The following is a 20,247-nucleotide window of genomic DNA, read 5'->3' as shown; positions in this document are numbered from 1 at the left end:
TTAGATTCTTTCCATTTTTTATTAATTGAAGCACAGAGAAAAGAGGCAAAATGATTAAAGAAATTTATGGTTTTTTAGACAGGGTGTTGGCTTTATACCAATGAAAAGAAAACAGATGAATAAGCTTTTGATCTTCATTTTATTTCTCTTGTTCTCATGGTAGGCTGGAAAACAAAAGGACAAATATATCTTATTTGTAAAATGGCATGTGTTTTTCAAATCTATTAAAATAAATGCCAAATTACTTAGATCATCTTTCTGCAATAAGTGAAAACAAGTTAAGCCTGCCTTAGACTTATGGCTGCTGAATTTTCTTTCTGTGGGGGTAGGCAAGGGGACACACCAATAAATGTTGTTAAGTTCTTTTTTCATCATTGGTGAAAGGTAACACTATTGGTGCCATCAGACTCCTCAAGCTTCAAAGTCAGAGGCTTTTCATCATCACTCCTTGGAGTTATTTACTCAACTCCTACTTCTCATCTAAGTTATTACAAGCAAAAACATATCTTCTCTATTTTTTTTTTTTTTTTTTTTTTTTTTTGAGACAGAGTCTCACTTTGTCTTCAGGCTGGAGTGCAGTGGTGCAATCTCGGCTCAATGCAACCTCTGCTTCCTGGGTTCAAGCGATTCTCCTCCTTCAGCCTCCTAAGTAGCTGGGCCTACAGGTGTGTGCCACCACGGCCGGCTAATTTTTGTATTTTTAGTAGAGACAGGGTTTCACCATGTTGGCCAGGATAGTCTAGATCTCTTCACCTCATGATCCACCTGCCTCGGCCTCCCCAAGGCTGGGATTACAGGCGTGACCCACCGCGCCTGGCCAAAAACGTATCTTCTCAAAGTTAGAACCTTATGAAGAAAATCTTTCCACTGAGCACCAAAACAAGTCACATTTTCACATGACCTAATTTGTGGAGATTCAAAGTTTCTTTCTTGCCTGAATGCATAATATGCAGGTATTATCACATGGGCAAAGAGGAAGTTAAATCATAGTAGTGGAATAGACATCACAGTCAAATTGGAAAATATGAAAATAATTCATATTTAAAAAGTAGTTGAAGCCAAGCGTGGTGGCTCACACCTGTAATCCCAGAACTTTTTGGGTGGGGCTGAGGTGGGAGGATTGCTTGAGCCCAGGAGTTTGAGACCAGCCTGGGCAACATAGAGAGATACCACCCCACCCCCCGATCTCTATTTTTTTTAAAGTAGTTGAATAACTTATTTTAACAAAACATGTTTTGTTGTTATTCTGTTTTTCAATTCTCCCAAAATATTATAAACAAAGTGGGTAAAACAGGTTTATGTTCAAAGATCTACATTTTAAAGTGGGCCCTTTTGTCATAAGAAGATAAGTCCTATTAAAGTTCAGCATGTTGACAAATTGGAAATGTAATAGCAGATTGTTCACTACAAAGTTCACAGAACGTAGATCCATCATATTCTCCAAAGGAAAGGATGAGTTGAACTATTAGGTTGAACCATGTGAAATCATTGATATTCAAGTGTTTTTGCCCTATAAAGCGCTCTTTCATATGGTTCAGTCTAATTCCTAGAGTATTCTCCTGCTGAGCCATCACTTACTTGGATGGCTCTGTGTACCACATCATATAAGTCAAAATAGGATGATGGGCAACACTGAAACTTTGGTTTGAATTTTGAATTTTGACCCTTTGGAAAATTATTTAACCTATGCTTTGATGTTTATCTTCATTTTCTCATCTACAAAATAGAAATAATAGTGATTCCCAACTCAGTAACTATTTTGAGAATTTTAAAAGCTAATATGTACATATATAAATAGTTTAGAATAGTGGTTGGTGCTGGTCTGTATGACTCTTGGAAATGGTCAGTCAATCTTTGCTATTTTAATAATAACTATTATAGTTACTTTTTAAAAAAATTCAAAATATAGTTACCCGAGATGCTCTTAATTGTGATGTTTTTAGGCTAAGGCAGCTTGACTTGCAGCAACAAATTTTGGACCCTGAATACAAAGACATGACAGATGTTAGGAAAATATTAGCATTACTATTAGGATACAAAATTAACATTTATGAACCCATTGATGATTGCAAAGTGATTTCATGTGCATCATATCCTTTAATTCCAATTTACTACTATAATCTCTGGACGGAAGCTCACGAACATAGTTGTCCCCAAAGGAATTAAAAAAAGATACTGTCAGGCCATAAGGGGCAATTTTAAGTGATTTAGACATTTGAATGTAAATTCTCCCACTAGCCTATAAAATCAACTAAACCACAAACCACCACTTTTCATGAAAATGTTTAAATAAATTAATGTTTTGATTTCATAATCAAAATATTTTAGGCCTTACAAATATTCCTATTAATATTCATAAGCATCACAAATTTGGAACAGAACAGGCATTATAAACATTTAATAGTATGGCACAATAGAGCAGGAGATAAAAACAAAGTGCTATTTTATTCATTTTGTAAGACAATTGTTTGTAAAATAAGATCCCTGTCTCACATGTACAAAGTCTCCTTTGATATATAAATCCCTAAGCCGTAGCTTAACCAAACATGCAAAAATGAATACTGGACATATTAAAATGAAGAAAACTGTAGTACCTCCTCGGCAAAGCAGGCCTCCTTATCGTCAGCCTTGCAGCACTTCTCTACAAAAGCTGCGAAATCCTCCATAACAGCTTTCAGTTGCTCTTTTGTTGCCTTAGGCTTGTGTTTCACGAGCTCAACAAGTGCACTGAGTTTGAATGGAAAAAAAGAAAAGAAAAAAAAAACAGAAAAACATTACTCACATATAAGAAAAATGGAGATAGTAAGGATGGTAGTCCCATCATTTAAGATTATAAATTTTGGAGCCAGGCAACTCTGAGTAGTTTGGGGCTCAGGCATACCACTGTAAGTCTCAATATTCTCATCTGCATGATGAGGATAATAAAATCCACCTTCATGGAGTTGGTGGGAAGATCAACTGAAATAATTTGTATAAACCACTCATCACATTATGTAGTGTCAACAAATCTCTTTTCAGTAAATCTCTGGAAAGAGTATGTCATTGCAATTATATATTATTCACATTTTGGAAGTGCCACATTATGTCATATTGAGTTTTATAGCTACTTAAGAGCTAAAATGATCCTTAAAACATAATTATCTTGGACTTCATTTAAAATTTTTCTCATCTATAAAGATGAGAATCTTTATAGTTAGTCCTTAAACTTCGCTCCATTCAAAGCTAATAGTGGGGAGGCTATAGAAAATAAGGCTATCCAAACTCATGGGAGCTGCCAGTTCTCTTTCATTGACATCTGCAAAGACAACAATGCCAGGGAGAGATTTGTGTGGGCATGACAGGTTTTGCAGTATTACTCTTAAGCCTAGACCATGATTATAGCCCACAAGAGATAACAGTAACTTTCCATAGCTAAATTTCATGCAATTATAACCCCTGTGATAGCAATAGGGAGTTGAGCTTCAGGGCTTGAATTTCTAGATGCTTTTTAATCCAAGTCTCATTCTCAAAAGTCACAACTTGGGGGTTTATTTCATATGTGGGCCCACCATAGCGCAAACTTAAAATAATTATTTACATCTAGAAATAAATTATCCTATGGTTCCTACTAACTAATTTGCCATGTGCACAAATTTATCAGTTAATTGTTTATCTTTTTCTACTGAACATGGCCTAAGATGTTATTCTACTGTGGCTTTAATCCACAATATTACTCTGAATAATTTTAGCAATATTATAACAGAGGATTTTGCCTTTAAAAAGTTATTCATTTCATTCTGGGTACTTTTATCAGCATAATAAGGGCAACACTCCAATACTTTCCTCTAAGAAATATAATCACTACTTCAGGAAAATGTTGCTAATTTGAACTGACAGTTCTTGCTATGAAGACTATAAACACGTGCAGTAATGAAATACTCCTCACGTTTGTTTCTTGACTTGTTTCTCCTTCTCAGAAAGTGTGCACATATCTGCATGGAAGGTGAATGTTTCAGCATTAAACGCTTTGGGAACATATGCTTCATCGAGTTCCAGAGCAGAAAAGCATGGTCGCCTGTTCACCAAGGATTCCGTGCAGCATTTGGTGACTTTCTCACTTACTGGCGTTTTCTCATGCAACACACATAACCGGTTCAGGACCACGGACAGCTAAAGAACAGGCAGGAGAGCAGAAATTCAAAAGAGGCGAAGCTGAAAATTTTCTACTAAAAATAAAAAAAATTAGCTGGGTATGGTGACACGTGCCTGTAGTCCCAGCTACTCGGGAGAGTGAGGCAGGAGAATTGCTTGAACCCAGGAGGCAGAAGTTGCAGTGAGCGGAGATGGCACCACTGAACTCCAGCCTGGGCAACAGAGCCAGACTCCGTCTCAAAAAATATATATATATGTATATAAATAATTATTTTCATTATATGATATATAAATACATTATATATTATTAGTTTATTACTGTTATACAGCACTTATTATATACATATAATGATATTAATTATATACTTACTATATACTAATAATATATTATATATTATATTAATTGATATCCCCTTAAAATAATATATACTAGTATGCAATATTCATATAGTTATAATAACTAATTAATATATATAATGTTCTTGGTAATATATAAGTAATATTACATTATTAATATTATTATATGTATAATCTATATACATATATACTTGTATATTATTATATATAAATATACTAATCTAAAATATATATCTATATATATATAATCTTTGGGACCCTGGCTGCCAATATCACAAATACACATGCATACATGCACACACACGCACACAAATATGCACACACACATTACTCCCTTCTGCTTTTGAAAGCTAGCATTATCAATATCTAAAGGTAAAATTTTTTCATTATTAATTTATTATATTTTTAAAAGACTCACATAGTCTTCTGCACAGGGCATTCTTTTTGCTTCAGGAAGTTTACAACATTTGCTGCCCACTTTTCCTAGGTTTCTTGCGACCTCTACAAGAGTTGGAGTTGACACTTGGGGTACTTTCTGGGTGTAACGAACTAATAGCCTGAAAAAAAGAAGTCCATGTGTTTTCAGCAAGGCAAGAAACTGTCTAGCATAGTAGATAAAACAGAGAACACTTGGCCGGAATCAACTAAGATGTTCCTATATTCCATTCATTATATTATCTCCATCTGCAGAGTAGTGGGTTAGTGGAGGGGAGAAAACTGACTCCTGAACAACTAGTCAAACCTGGCTTTGAGTTCCACCTGTACTACTTGTATAATCTTGGGAAAGTGAGTTACCTACTTCAGTGACATTAATAAATTTAATAATTTCTTCTGTCAATAAAACCTGGAGAGAGCTTCATATATATCAGCATGTGCTAAACTTGAAAGATACAAGTAGAAAATGGAAGGAAATATATCTGACTCAATAAGGATAGTTCAAGGGTTAAATTAAAAGTAGTAAAGTATTATAATTAATCTGACATGGTACCTAATATATAATAATCATGTATTAAGAATGCCAGTCACCATTAAAAGTCAATGTATGACTGTAATCTACTTGAGGAAAGAAACTATGTCTTGTTCACTGTTATTATCCCTAAAACCAATAATCAGAAGAGCACTATGTGTATGAGCCACACAATAAATATCTACTGTACAATATATCTCTTCTTGTTTTGAACCTTCATAGATAAGGTTCTATTGAATTGGGACATTAGTCCACAAGCCATTCTGTCTCTGTCTCTTCCATGGAGGGAAATTCCACAGAAACACAAGGTTTAACCATCAAAGACTAGGTGCATCTCCCAAACAACCTGAATTTAATATTCAAATATGAATCTAAATTCATTCATTACATTTTGTGTTCAGCTTTTTGAGCGACTGCTATTCAAGGCCTACTACTTCCTGCTCTACAAAATATTGCCATGTTCTAGTTGCCCATTAACTAGTTCTTAACCTTCAAGGGACATCCTCAGTTCGATATACCAAGATTTCGTATTTACCCTCCCAGTCTACATACTTCCAGTCTTAAGAGAACAATTTTTAGACTACATTCAAATATAGGCCTCTCTACCCCATCAACTATTTTATCTCTCCTCTCCTATCTTTCCTGAGACAGAGTGATTAGAAATATGTAACGTATTTTCATTCTTAGAAGTTTTATGCTAGGTGGCTCATATATTAAGTCTTAAATAATTACAAATTGATCAAAATCAGTCAATAAAAATTACTTACGCATTCTGGAATTTGTATTCTCCAAGTTGCTCAAAAAGTTCACAATTTTGTTTGACTAAATTCTGAGGCTCTTCCACAAGAGGTTGAAATTCATCAAGCTGAAACATAGAAGAATTGTGTTGATAGTATTATGCCTGAGGATCAGATGCAGGTTGTTTTTCACCCTTCTGGTCAGAATGATATCCTTTCTCCTTTCTACTCAAAGCCACACAAACAGATGAATATCAATGCCACTCTGTCACATTACATTCAAACGATTTATTTGGTGAGCTTGCATCATGTAAGTGGCTAAGAATATTCAGGCTCTGGAGTTCAATGACCAGTATTTGAGCCAAGTTATCTAACTCATTCTTCAGTTGTGCAATTTTACTTAGCATCTCCACATTTCAGAATCCTTATCCCTAAAAGAGGGCAAAGATGGTACTCATCTCATAGACCTGCTCTGTAAACCAGTTAAGCTGATAAAATTAAATAGTGCCTTGCGTGTAATAAAAGTTTAATAAGTTATGGCTATGATTATACATATCATTATTATTAATTCGCCTTTCTAGTTAGATTCTGGGCTCTCCAAAATGAGAGATTTTACCTTGGTCATTGGTCATGCATGGTGCCTGGCATATAGTAGCTTCTTGATAGAGGAAAAAATGAGTTTCCTCTGATTCTGAATAGTTTGGAAACCGGTACATATGCTAGTGGGAACCCTAAAAGTCCTCCAGAACAGATTTCCTCTCCTAACTTAATTTCCTGTAGAACTACTCCTAAACATTCTCAAAAAGATTTGAAAATCTTCTGAAGGGACAGGTTCTATAATTTGCCTGAAAATACTAATTATAGTACTTGATTAGTCCTGGGATCGGGTTAACTCACTTTACATCTAAGTTAAATATCTTCCAATTAACAGTTAAATTTACTTTAAGTTATTTTGTTCTCAGGATTGTGAAAAAGAGAAAAAAAGATCAAAATTTCACAGAGATTGCTCTACTCAGATCTTTCTATTCTAGACTAGTCTAAATTTTGTTAATCATTCTAAGGCTACTTTTTCTATCATGTTTAAGATTGCAGAATTGAAACCATCTCAAGAAAAGATCTAAATTGCACTGTATATCATTTTACATTCTTGCATTATTTTTCTTTCTCATTATTGGAATCATCAGTCAAAGAGCAACTTTTTTCCCAACAATAAACCTACCACTTTGGCATAGCATTCATGAGGATCTGCAGTGGCACAGCACTTCTCTAGAGTGGCTTCGTATGCCTTGGCAAGTCTCAGCAGCAGCACGACAGAGTAATCAGGATGCCTTCTTGAATATTCATACAAAAACCTAATTAAGATGAAAATAAAATAGACTTTGTTGGACAAATGAGCACCAAAAAAAATCACAAAGCTAACCTCAAAAGTAACTCATATTCCAAAAGTCTTAATTTGACTAAACCCCATGCAGTAAAGCTTAGTAGCTAAGGACTTGTGGTCCAGAGTTAAAGTTACCAGGGCTCAATTCCTAGCTTTGCCATTTATATTACTGCATCACCTTAAGCAACTTATTTAAATGATCAGAGCCTTCGTCTCCTTCTTGGTAGAATGGAGATAACAAGATAACAATAGTATTTGTCGGCTGGGCGCCGTGGTTCACACTTGTAGTCCCAGCACTTCAGGAGGCTGAGGCAGGCAAATCACCTGATGTCAGGAGTTTTAGACCAGCCTGACCAGCATGGTGAAACCCTGTCTCTACTAAAAATACAAAATTAGCTAGGCATGGTGGTGTGCGCCTGTAATCCTAGCTACTCGGGAGGCTAAGGCAGGAGAATCACTTGAGCCTGGGAGGTGGAGGTTGCGGTGAGCCAAGATGGCACCATTGCACTCCAGCCTGGGCAACAAGAGGAAAACTCTGTCTCAAAAAAAAAAAAAAAAAAAATGTTATCTGTCCCAGAAGGTGGATTATGAGAACTACATGACATAATCTACACAAAGCACACACTGCTTGGCACGTATGAAGTCTTTGATGAATGATACCTGTTATTTTTATTAATATTTTGTTTGATTTAAACTACATCTCAAAAGGATTTTGATAGATGGGTAGAGATATGTTCTTAAAATACTCTGTTTCTTCTCTGTATGAGTAAAATCTTGTAAGGTACATAATTTTATGAAATATTATTTAGTGCATAGGATGTTATCATAATCCAACAACAAAAATGCAAACTTTATCACCACACTTTGTGACAATATATAAACGTTTATTTTGTAATTGAGTTGTATACCATATTGCCATTATAGTGAACTTCTGGTCTTTTCACCAAATGTAAAGCACCTGGTGTCAGACTCTATATTTCTTTTTATACTTCTTTGCTACCATTGTATAGATTAGATAGATAGACTGGATTAGATTAGATTAGTTAGATAGACAGGCAATACGTAGTCACACACATATTATAGATGTTCAAGAAATACACCTGGAATGAATGAATGAAGCATACATAATTTATATATACCCAAAATGTTTCTAGAGGTATTTTCAGAAATATCCCTAAGGAGTAAGGAATGTTGAGCTTTTGCCATGAGCATATATTATTTTACAATAATGTATTTGACTAATTAACTATTTCAAAAATTGTTAAAGGCTGGGAAAGGGAAGGATGAAGAAACATTTTGGGCAGCAGGGAAATTGTAGCAATTCCACAGAAAAGCCTAGACTACTTCCTAAGTTGTGAGGTCATACCAAAGCTATAAAAGAATAATTTCTTATCTACTTACATGCCCAGGAAGACATCCTTTGCCTCAGCATAGTTTTTGCAAACATCCTTACTCTCAACAAAATCAGCAGCTAATGAAGGCAAGTCAGCAGGCATCTCATCATTTTCCACTTCGGCAAGGCAGTGAGATTTTCCAACAGAGGTTTTCACAGCATTCCTTCAGTTTACTGGAGACTGAATCTTGATTTTCACACAGATACTTGGCAAGGTTCGCCTATAAGTAAGTTGGTGGAAATTGTTCAACACGAATTGACATTGCTATACTTTCTCCTCAGACCTTTATTAAATTGGCAGAACATATTCATTGTATTCTAAGACCATACACATGTGCCTTCTATGAACATACTCTGTTTGCTCCTAAACCTGGAGATGTAGATAGGACTACAAAAACATTCTCACTTGATTAAAATAGACTGATCAGTAGCAGGTGTTCAGCTCAGTTATTTATTAATTTTATGTTTCGACTGTTAGGGCTTTTAAGTTTTTTTCATTAAAACTCAATGCTGTTTTTCCAAATAATCCCCCCAAAATTAAGTGCAGGCCTTTTGAAACCAAATAACCAAATAAAATATGGAAGATTTTTTAAAAATGAGTCAAGATCATAGTCATAGTCCCTGCTTACATACATAAAATAGCTGCCTTAAATTTTTCAGAAAGTGCCACGAGAGATTAGGATTCTAGTATTTGCCCACAAGTTTAATCTTGAAGAAAGGGAGAAAGAAAATATTATAAGTTTGGAAAAAAGAGATATCATTCCAAATATTTGCATGTCTAACAAAGACAGTTAATTAAGGGAAGGAATATAGAGAAGAAAAATACGCCGTTTCCAAAAATCTCTTCAAGTAGTGACCTTCTCCAAGTCCACCTACCTCCCTCAAAAAATCTTCTTAGGCCGAGTACGATGGCTCATGCCTGTAATCCCAGCACTTTGGGAGGCCGAGGCGGTGGATCACCTGAGGTCAGGAGTTCGAGATCAGCCTGGACAACATGGTGAAACCCTGCTTCTACTAAAATATAAAATTAGCCAGGCATGGTGGCGCATGCATGTAATCCCAGTTACTTGGGAGGCTGAGGCATGAGAATCACTTGAACCCGGGAGGCAGAGGTTGTGCTGAGCCACGATCACACCATTGCACTCCAGCCTGGGCAACAAGAGTGAAACTCTGTCTCAAGAAAAGAAAAAAAAAAATCTTCTTAGACATCTACCTTGCAGATGTTCTACCAAGTAGAACCTTGTAACTGTTCTACTTCAGTTTAAGCCTTTATTTACAATTAGAGCATGAGTGAAAGGAGTTACAAATCAGTGAATGGGTTTATCAGGTAATTGATAGCCAGGTTAAAAACAGAAAGGTATCACCACCATAGGCAGGGAAAGATTGAAGATAGGGCAGACAAAAGCACAGAAGACAATCTCAACCCACTGTCAGCTGTCACTAATGATACCAAACACATCCATTCTACCAACTTGAGCTTGCAAGCCACCAAAGAGCATATCGATGACTCTTTACCCTGTCATCAGCACATTCAAGCAGATCTCCATGGCAGCATTCCTTGTGGACTTTGGTAAGATCTGTCACTAACTTGGAAACTTCTGCAAACTCAGCTTTGGGAAATCTCTGGCTCAGGCGAGCTACTGCCCTAAAAAGAAAATCGCCAATCAAAATGGTATTATCATGCAATATTTTATATGAATATTGCAAATACTATTTCTCAAACGAAAATTCAAAATGAACATACAGAAATAATTTTTAAAATTCATTAGTTCTAGTTCTGAACCAAACGGTAATCATTTTTACTTAGGGCAGAATCATCCATTTAAGAGTGTGTGTGGTGGGTAGAAATCTAGTAAGTCATAAAAGCAGAAATAAAAAAGGAACTCTAAAAGGGGTAACAGGCTGAGAAGCATCAGGTTTGGTGTCCAGATGTGACTTCCAGCTCTGGCTTTATCACTTGTTAGCAGCAGGACTTGTTAGCAGAGGGCTCAGCCTCTCTGAGCTTTAGCCTCTGCAGTGCCATGACAACATGCTAAATTGAAGAATTCTTTTGAGGATTAAATTAGATAATACATACAAAAGCATTTTATAATCTAGGAAGTACTACACAAACTACAATTATCTTTTTTCTCAATTGAAATACATTCTTTCTGACTTCTAAAGGTCTCTTAGAAAAGAAATCCTATAACTTCTACAGAATGAGGGAGTTTTTATTGATCATACTTATAAAAAGAAAGATCCAGCACTATGTTCAAACTCTATGACAAGATGTAAACGTCTAATTTTCTTCATTCTCTAGTCATTTCACAGTTGCCAAAATCGGGTAAAGAAGACTTCTTTCCCAAAAATCAATCATAGCCTGTTTATCTGTGTATAATTTTATGTTGGGGTTGTTTTGTTTATAAATTTGTTTGATTTTGGTGGTGTAGATGGTAGGAATGAAGAGCAAATACAGTTCAATTGACAGTTTCTAGACAGCATGCATAACGTCTGTTATTTTCATTTTATCTCCTGTTGTGTTGATTTGCTGTTGACTAACAGGTAAGGAGTGAGGGTGAGGGGGCAGCTAGTATTTTTCTTGACATGGCTATTAAAGTATGCTCCCAGAACCAATTAAGTGATATGAAAACAGAGGCTCAGGCAAAAACATGAGATGAAGATCAGAGCTGGAGTTATGCAAAAATAAGAAGTAACTTCAGCTTAGTTGGTGACTGAATTTAACTATAAGACATAAAAGGACAAGCAAATAGTTTTAGATCATTGGGGGGGAAGATAAAATTAAATAAAGGGATTATATATGTTGTATACTTGTATCAAAATATCTCATATACCCCATAAATATGTATACCTACTATGTATCCACAAAAATTAAAATAACTTTAAAAAATGAAATAAAGAACCATGCCTACAGCTCTATAAAATAATGAACCATTAGAATAAGAGTCCAAGTTTTCATAAATAAATAGAATTTAAATATCTGTCCCCTTTTTTTAGGACAAAAAGGACAGTATCCTCTAAATTATTTGACTATTTAGAAAAGATTAAAATAATGTCAAATTGTCATCGATATTTGATTTTACCTCTATTAGAGTTTTACCTTTTAGACAACCAAAGAAATGTATTTGACAGCACTTTGCAAAATGCATAAAAATGTACAATTTTGTCACTGAAGCATTATCATTTACATCATTATAAAGATGCTAACTATGTTCAAAAATATTTACCATGCTTTGAAAGCTCTGTCTCCGAATTTTTGGAGACTGGCACACTTGAGTCTCTGTTTGGCAGACGAAGCCTTCCCTTCTTCCCGAAGTTCATCAAGCTACAAAAAGGAATAATTTGGTGAAAATTAGAAGAAAAATTCTACATAAAACACCCCTCCATAAGCTCAGATGAAACTGTCAAATTAAATTTTGAAGACATAATTTATTCCTAAATTCCCAAGTACTCCTTTCGGTGAATAACGATTTTGCTCTGTAAGAAAAGGAAAGATCATTGGATCATTCTGGTCACAGCGGAATTCCTTACGCAGTTAGAAACCAACTGGAAACATTGCCGGGGAAAAGAGTCTTAAAAGTGGGAGAAAAGTCAGAGAAAGAGTACACTAATATCCCAGGGACTGCAATTTTGCTAATTTTTAAATTTTGTGTATAATTCATTTCAGTCTCTCCTCCACCAACATCAGTAAACTCCTCAGAAAAGAAAATAAAGCATTCCATAATATATATTTATGGAATGAATGCATGAACTCAGGGCTCTAGATGCACTAAAAGTCTCTACTTTGAATTCCCTCCCTAATAAAAATGATCATGAAAAGACAAACAAGAACTGTGGCCCCTTGCTGTGCAATTTGACAAATAAGTTTCAGTATTTCACTATAGTGATCACTGCCATAAAAAGTGGTGAAATGTTTAAACATATGCACAGTGACTACTTCTGTCAGATCATCATTGGCAAATCTTAAAAGATGAAATGAGAGTGTAGGCCTTCAAAGATGAAAGATTTTCAAGAGAGATAAGAGGAAGGCTTTTTTGGCCATGTCGGGAAGTTTATATCAGACACTCAGTTTCCCAAAATCTAGCCACAAAATGGACAAAATCAGGTTGGATTATGAACTCCTTTTTTCTCTTCTTTCGCACAATACCTTTGGAAAGAGGCAGGCAGCTTTATCAGCAGCTTGGCAACATTCTGTTAAAGCAGCTTTATACCTTGCAGCAAAGAAAAGGAGTTCTGGGGCATAAAAGTAAGGATGTCTTCTGGCAACTTCATATAAGTATCTAAATTTTGAAAAAGAAAAACAGTCACTTTTATATTGCAGACAGTATTACAGAAATAATTGTGATTGACATTCTCCACAGAACCTCCAAAATCCAAATTATCTAATTAACCAGTTAAGCTCAATTTGCACATGATGGTCTTGTCTTTGACATTCTTTAAGTCTGTGGAAAAAAGGGTTAAGTTTATGTGTGCGTGTGTGTGTGTGTGCGCCTAAATGGTTAAATTTTGGCAATATAATGTTGCTGACTAAAACGAAATCAATTATGACAACTATATATACATATCTTCATAATACATTAAATATGTCTATCTTAAATTTTTCAGAAAGATTGTATCCTGTTTTGATAAACTTCAAAATATATTTGATCATATTTTTTGCTGTGTAGAATTTTGGGGTATCAAATACTACTTCTCTAAAAAATCATCATAACAAAACTTCCAAGTCTTAATGTTGAAAATATTTTGTTATGGTAATTTTATAGAGTGTTGGCCTATGGAGTTGCTCCATGCTTTTAATTTTGAAGTATAAACATCCGATTACTTACTTTTCAAAATGTCGCTTCATTGTCATGAAAGGCAGTGCACATCACATCAGCCTCTGGTCTCACCAATGGGGGGAGGTTTGGATTGTCATCTTTGTGTTGCAGGAAGCATTCATTTCTCTCAGGTTCTTGTTTTGCACAGCAGTCAGCCATTTCACCATAGGTTTCACGAAGAGTTGCGACTGTGCATAATTTGTCTCCAAACAGAGTATGCTAAATGGAAGAAAGCAGGTTTCAGTTGCTGGGCAATATCTTTTTTCTTTATAGCCAAAGAACAGTAGGAAGGATTTAATATACTGGCTAAGCTTGGTGATGAAATTATTTAAAAATCCACTTCTCCTCCCAAACCAGGTTTAGAGTTTCCGATGATTTAACCATCTCTATATAATTTTCATAAGAATTAACTGTCACACTATAACTATGGTGAATAAAACAGGGCAAAAAGACAGTCAATAGCTTTAAGGAAAGTTATATGACTCCTATTTCAAAACCTAAAACTAAAGGGTAAGAGCAATCATTGTAACAGAAATCAAGGGAAAATAAGCTTCTAAGCAGCATGTGAATTCACCTAGGGCAGAAAAACATTCAGATAGTTTCTCATCTCATCTGCCCCCTTTCTAGAGGGACATTTTTTAGTATATGCTGTTGAAAACTGAGGAGTAACACAATCTATCATATATTAAGTGACTATTAAGATGTAGACATTTTCCTTCTAGAAATGCTATCTAAAATCACTTTCCAATAAATGAGTCCTTTCCTTATCTCTAATTTTTATTATGAAAGTAACTGTAACCCCAGGGAAAATATACTACTCTAGACAGAATTTATCAATTTTTTTTATGTATTTTTAAGAATTCTTATGTAGCGCCATAGTATTGTGTAAAGTTAAAGTCCTGACTCTGCTATGAGGGAGAGGTACATAATAAGAAGGGGAAAGGCTCCAGTGATAAAAACTCACCTTGCCCACAATAAGTATATATAGACTGAGTGGTAAGAGAAAGATAAACCTGTTCTTGTTTTGAAGATTGATCTGGAAATACTAAAAATTTAAAGTTCTTCAACATGACTAAGTATTCTGCTTTTTTATTATATGTAAAAATACAGAGATATCTAAAATGAGGAATATATAGCTGTATTATTATTCCACCCAGGTAACAAAATTAGCATAGAAATCAGTTGGTGTTTTCTGATGATAAAAACTATGCTATCATCTCTAACAGATAGTAGCTCTCCTGTGTTCATTGCCACACTATTCATAATAGTCAAGATGTAGAAAACCAACATAAATGTCCATCTACACATTACTAGATAAAGAAAATGTGGTACACAAATGCACTGGAATATTATTCAGTCTTGAAAAGAAGGAAATTCTGCAATAGGCAACAACATGGTTGGACTTTGAATGCATTATGCTAAGGGAAATAAGTCAGTCACAAAAAGATAAACAGTACATGATATCACTTATATGAGGTAGCTAAAATAGTCAAATCTATAGAATCAAAGAATATAATGATGGTTTCCAGTGGCTGGAGGAGGAGGAAATGAGGGGTTACTAATCAATGGACACAAAGTTTTAATAAAGTAAGATGAGGAAGCTGTACAACAGTGTACCCATAGTTAACAATAACGGATGGTACACTTAAAAATATAAGGGGGTAGATCTCACATTAAGGGTTCTTACCATAATAAAATAAGATAAATAAATAAATAATACATGCTATCATATCCCTATTAGCCTCTACAAAAGGAAACCAAACCTCAAATTTTAAAAAGAGGTGTTTATGCAGCCATAAAAAAGGATGAGTTTGCGTCCTTTGTAGGGACATGGATGCAGGCTGGAAACCATCATTCTTAGCAAGACTATCACAACGAACAGAAACCAAAACCCACGCATGTTCTCACCATAGGTGGGCGAAACTGAACAATGAGATCGGCTTGGACTCGGGAGGGGACATCACGCACTGGGCTATCATGGGAAGGGGGGAGGAGGGAGGACTGCCTTGGGGAGTTATCAATCATGATATAAATGATGAATTTGATGCGGTGCTAGACGAGTTGCATGGGTGCAGCACACCCAACATCGGCATAAGTGATACATATGGTAAACAAACTGCACGTTTGCACATGTAAGCCCTAGAACTGTAAAAGTATAAATAAAATAAATAAATAAATAAATAATAAAATAAATAAATAATTTAAAAAAAAAAAAAAAAAGGGAGTGTTTGAACAAAATGACAAATGCCCATTTAAATAGCACCATGACTGTTGTGTTTGGTCTCAATAAAGAAATGATTTTAAAACTGTGGGCAGAGCTAAAGCATCTCTATCCCAAAAGAAACAACGGCTTTTCAGTCTATGAGCAACTTTTGAGTGTTTCTTACAAATCGGGACATTTAATAATCATTGAGAAAACTAAAAAAAAAAAAAATTCCTTTGAAATGCTTGGGATTACTTCAAACAGCAGGAAGAATCTCCAAAATTAGAATGTACTTACAAGTGATTTGTCACAATTTTCAGCTGACTCATCAGCAACACATGTTTTTGCAAATTCAGTTACTTCATTCACTAATTTTACATGCTCTTCAAATGGACACTGCTGAAGATACTGAGAAAAAGCAACCAGCACCCTGAAACAAAGGATGTAGAAAAATGTAGTATAATAAAACTTTAATATGTAACAGATTGCTATGCTAGAGAACAAATCATGTATGGGTATACGTTCTATATTTTATACATCTTCTTCACCATTATCCAGAAAACCTATTCACATCAGGTATGATCTGAGGCCTAGATAGGCATGTGTGGCTTCCTAGGCAAAGAGGATAGTAGTTCCCTGATGTTTATATGCATGCGTGTGTCAGTAGATGCACACACACAGATCAAGCAAGCAAATTGTATGCCAAATAGATCTAATTGTCAAGACTAGGCATTTTAAAATCCTTAGAATTACTTAAAACTAAAACAAATCCCACACTTTTCCTTTTTTGAGACAAGGTCTCACTCTGTCACCCAGGCTGGAGTGCAGTGGCACAATCGTGGCTCACTGTAGCCTTGACCCCTCAGGTCCAAGCGATCCTTCTACCTCAGCCTCCTAGGTAGCTAGGATTACAGGCATGTGCCACCATGCCTGGCTAATATTTTTTTTTTCAGAGACTTGCCCGGGCTGGTCTTGAACTCCTGGGCTCAAACAATCCTCCTGCATCAGCCTTCCAAAGTGCTGGGATTACAGGTGTGAACCACCGCACCTGATCCCCACACATCTCTTTAATTAGCCTGTAGGATTAGGTAGACTTTTTAAAAACAAACTATTTTCTCATTTTTTACTAGATTAAAAAGTATTTAAATATTCCCAACTCAGCACAGGAGTGTTTGCTATGTAAAGAAGATTTAGTGGGTAAGCCACCAAAGGAAACCTATATTAAAGTCCTTTCCACCAAGCAAGTTCCAGAGCTGTACTCTCCAATACAGTAGCCATTAGCCACATGTCACTATATACATTCAAATTAACTACAATTAAATACAATTTAAGTTTTTGTTTCTCAGTTGCACTTGTCATATTTGAAGTACTCAATAGCCGTGTGACCAGTGACTACCTTATTGGATTGTCCAGATATAGAATATCTTCCTCAATGCAGAAAACTCTACTAGACAGCACTGTTTTAGAATCTGAACCCTGATGACAAGGAAATAGAAGCATTTTAGAATAATAAACAACACTGTTAGAAACATTAAATTTGATTCATCGGTATTTTAACTTACAAGCCTCTGAAATGTTCTTCTCCCAAATCTTTAAACCGATGGGCAACCTCACTCTTGTCTGGGCAAGGGGAGAAAAAAAATTGTTAAATACTGAAGAAAACAAGAAGTAATAATGTTACTTTTTATATTTCTTTCCATTTGACTTAGATTATGCATTTGTTTCAAAATATTGGGCTCTGATTCCTACAGAAAAAGTCAGGATAATGGTGAATTATTTCTTCTGCCTTTAAACAGAAGAATAATTCAATGACCAAGAATACTATCTTTAAAATTATTAGATATTTATAGCTTTATATTCAAACTTAGGTAATATCTAATACTCTTTTAGTGTATATGAACAGCAACTGAGAAGACAGATTAAAATGAAAGTAAATATAAATACAAGTTCTATTTATGAGATCAACAGCACAGGTTTTGTGATTTTTAAATAAAGCATAGTGCAATGGATAGGTCTTTGGGATAGTTACGCATTCAATCTTCAACTCTGTTCTGCGAAGTTTAAGTCACTCTAAGTTACTTTGCACTTTCCTTAGTGTGCAAAAGAAAATTACAGCCACTAAACAATTCTGACCTTTTATTTTAACTAGGATGTTTAATTTTATTAATAAGATAACCTTGTAAGATTTCACAAATACAAAATACCATCCCATTTTAGAAATAAATGACAAAATAATTATTTAAAGATGCAGAGTTTACTAAAACTTTATTTTACTAGGAAAATAGAATAAAAGTTGAACAATAGAAAAATGGATTTCTTACGTGCATCTCGACGAAATACACCCCTGGAATAAGCCGAGCTAAAGAGAAAGAGAAGGGAAATAAAGGTTACCCACTTCATTGTGCCAAAGGCTTGTGGGATTGACAGAAGAGAAAAGCTAGGACAAACGGAGGGAAATTAGCACTAATATACTTCTTCAACCAATAATTGTAGATTATTAACTAGACTCATCTTTGTATTTCATTGGCTCCCAACAGATTACAAAATTCATAATATTCTTGCCAAAAAATTGTTTGACTAAATCCCTTGTGTATATTTACCATCTGGAACTGTTTTCTCCACAAGACCTTGTCAATGTATTAAAGTTGTGTAAAACATCTTATCAAATTTTACATAAGAGTTTAAATGATTTGTATCTTTTCATCATTACCATGGGCTTTACCTGTAATTTCCCATTTGAACGTTTTAGTTCTCGGTGTTTGCAATTTAGTTCTCAGTGTTTAGTAATTCGTAACCAAACTAAATACTTTGCTTAGAAATAAGACATACTGAAAGAGTTAAGTCCCAAATTGCATCTATTGCTAATTCCAAGTGTGCTTTTATCTATAATGAAAAATTTACACATGAGTGCTCATGCATGCACACATACCTATACATACATACATATTTTAGGGCTTCTGTGTCTTTTTTACAATTCTGAAGCCATACTGTCTGAAAAAGCTGATGTTGCCTCAGATACAAACTAAGAAAAAGACATAGCAACAATAACAAGTAAGATAGGACTTAGAAATTCCATGTTCCCATTCCTGCTGTGGCCCACATGTGATTCAGGCCCTGAGATAGGCTATTTAGATTCAGTGTGGGTATATCACATGGGATTTTCAGTTAAGGAGAGATGGAGAGGAAAATGGACCCAAATGAGATGACGATTATCTTTGCCATAATATACAATGGGACAGGCTGACCCCAAATTCCCTGTAGGTTATGGGAATCCTTGACCTTCACCAGGCATAGGATTCTTTCTGTCCCTGTTTCATATTTAATTCTCTCTTTCAATAAGTAGAAAATCACATGTTCTTTTATGTTGTTTTACATTTCAAAATAAATTTAATATTATGTCTAAAAACAAAGCAAGGGAAGAATAATTTTTTCAATGTTTCATAAATCTTCTTTCCTTACCCAAGGTTCTTATCTCTACCTTGGAAAAGCTATCCTACCTCTGCCCTTTCGTTCAAAATATGAAGAACTACTGAGCTCAACAAGTAGGAAAAACAACCTTCTCTGACACTACATAATAATAATTAGTACTAAGCCCGTTATTTTACTTAAATAACCAAGTCAGTCAAAACCAGCAGTCAAATTTCTCCATGGCACATAGAGGCACAGAGACTAACAAAGCATTATTTATTCTACTCAGTCTTATAATGAAAGAAAATTTTTTCTATTCAGTCTTACAATGAAAGAAATTATTTTCTATAATCTTATGTCATTTTATTTCTTCTTCAGAAATAGGTACTAATTAAATAATAAAGCACGGAAGAGGAAAAAATCAAAGCTAGATGGATGATAGATAGATACATAGATAGATAGGAAGATTTTTTTTTTAATGACTCAAGGGACTCCTGAAAGGAAATACCAGACTTGTCTTTCTGACTACAGATGAACAGACATAAAACAAGTGTGCCTGTGGAATTATTTCCATTGAAGAAAACAAGCATTTTTTTCTAAAGCCAGAAAACCTACATCTGAAAAGAAAAAAGAAACTATTCTGCCTTTCTAAATTAAGAAAATAATATTTCTTGGATAAATTATGTCAACTTTAACTTCCTAGAAATTGTAGGCATTATTTATTAGAAGTCAGTAACCAATCCTAGGTTTTTCCTTATAGAAGTCACTGGGAAAGGCCTACCCAAACATAAAATCCTTACTGTTGAATATAATTGCTACTAATTGACAAATTCAGGCCTTTGTCACTCACGCATAT

General features: G+C 34.9%; 1 protein-coding gene across 1 annotated transcript; it reads right to left on the bottom strand.

The window, feature by feature from the left end:
* Positions 1–18,472, bottom strand: ALB (albumin). The gene is given in 17 exon segments (XM_017864061.1): positions 1–164; positions 1,914–1,981; positions 2,595–2,727; positions 3,926–4,149; positions 4,907–5,045; positions 6,223–6,320; positions 7,412–7,544; positions 8,975–9,121; positions 9,123–9,187; positions 10,482–10,611; positions 12,191–12,288; positions 13,111–13,243; positions 13,654–13,655; positions 13,790–13,999; positions 16,281–16,413; positions 17,546–17,603; positions 18,305–18,472. Coding segments are annotated over 16 exon segments (1,824 nt in total). The 5' UTR covers positions 18,384–18,472; the 3' UTR covers positions 1–164; positions 1,914–1,939.
* Positions 18,473–20,247: the final 1,775 nt, after the last annotated feature.

This window comes from Rhinopithecus bieti, unplaced genomic scaffold (genome assembly GCF_001698545.2).
Source record: "Rhinopithecus bieti isolate Rb0 unplaced genomic scaffold, ASM169854v2 scaffold_68671, whole genome shotgun sequence".
Lineage (NCBI taxonomy): Eukaryota > Metazoa > Chordata > Mammalia > Primates > Cercopithecidae > Rhinopithecus > Rhinopithecus bieti.
This window is presented reverse-complemented; position numbering and strand designations above follow the sequence as displayed.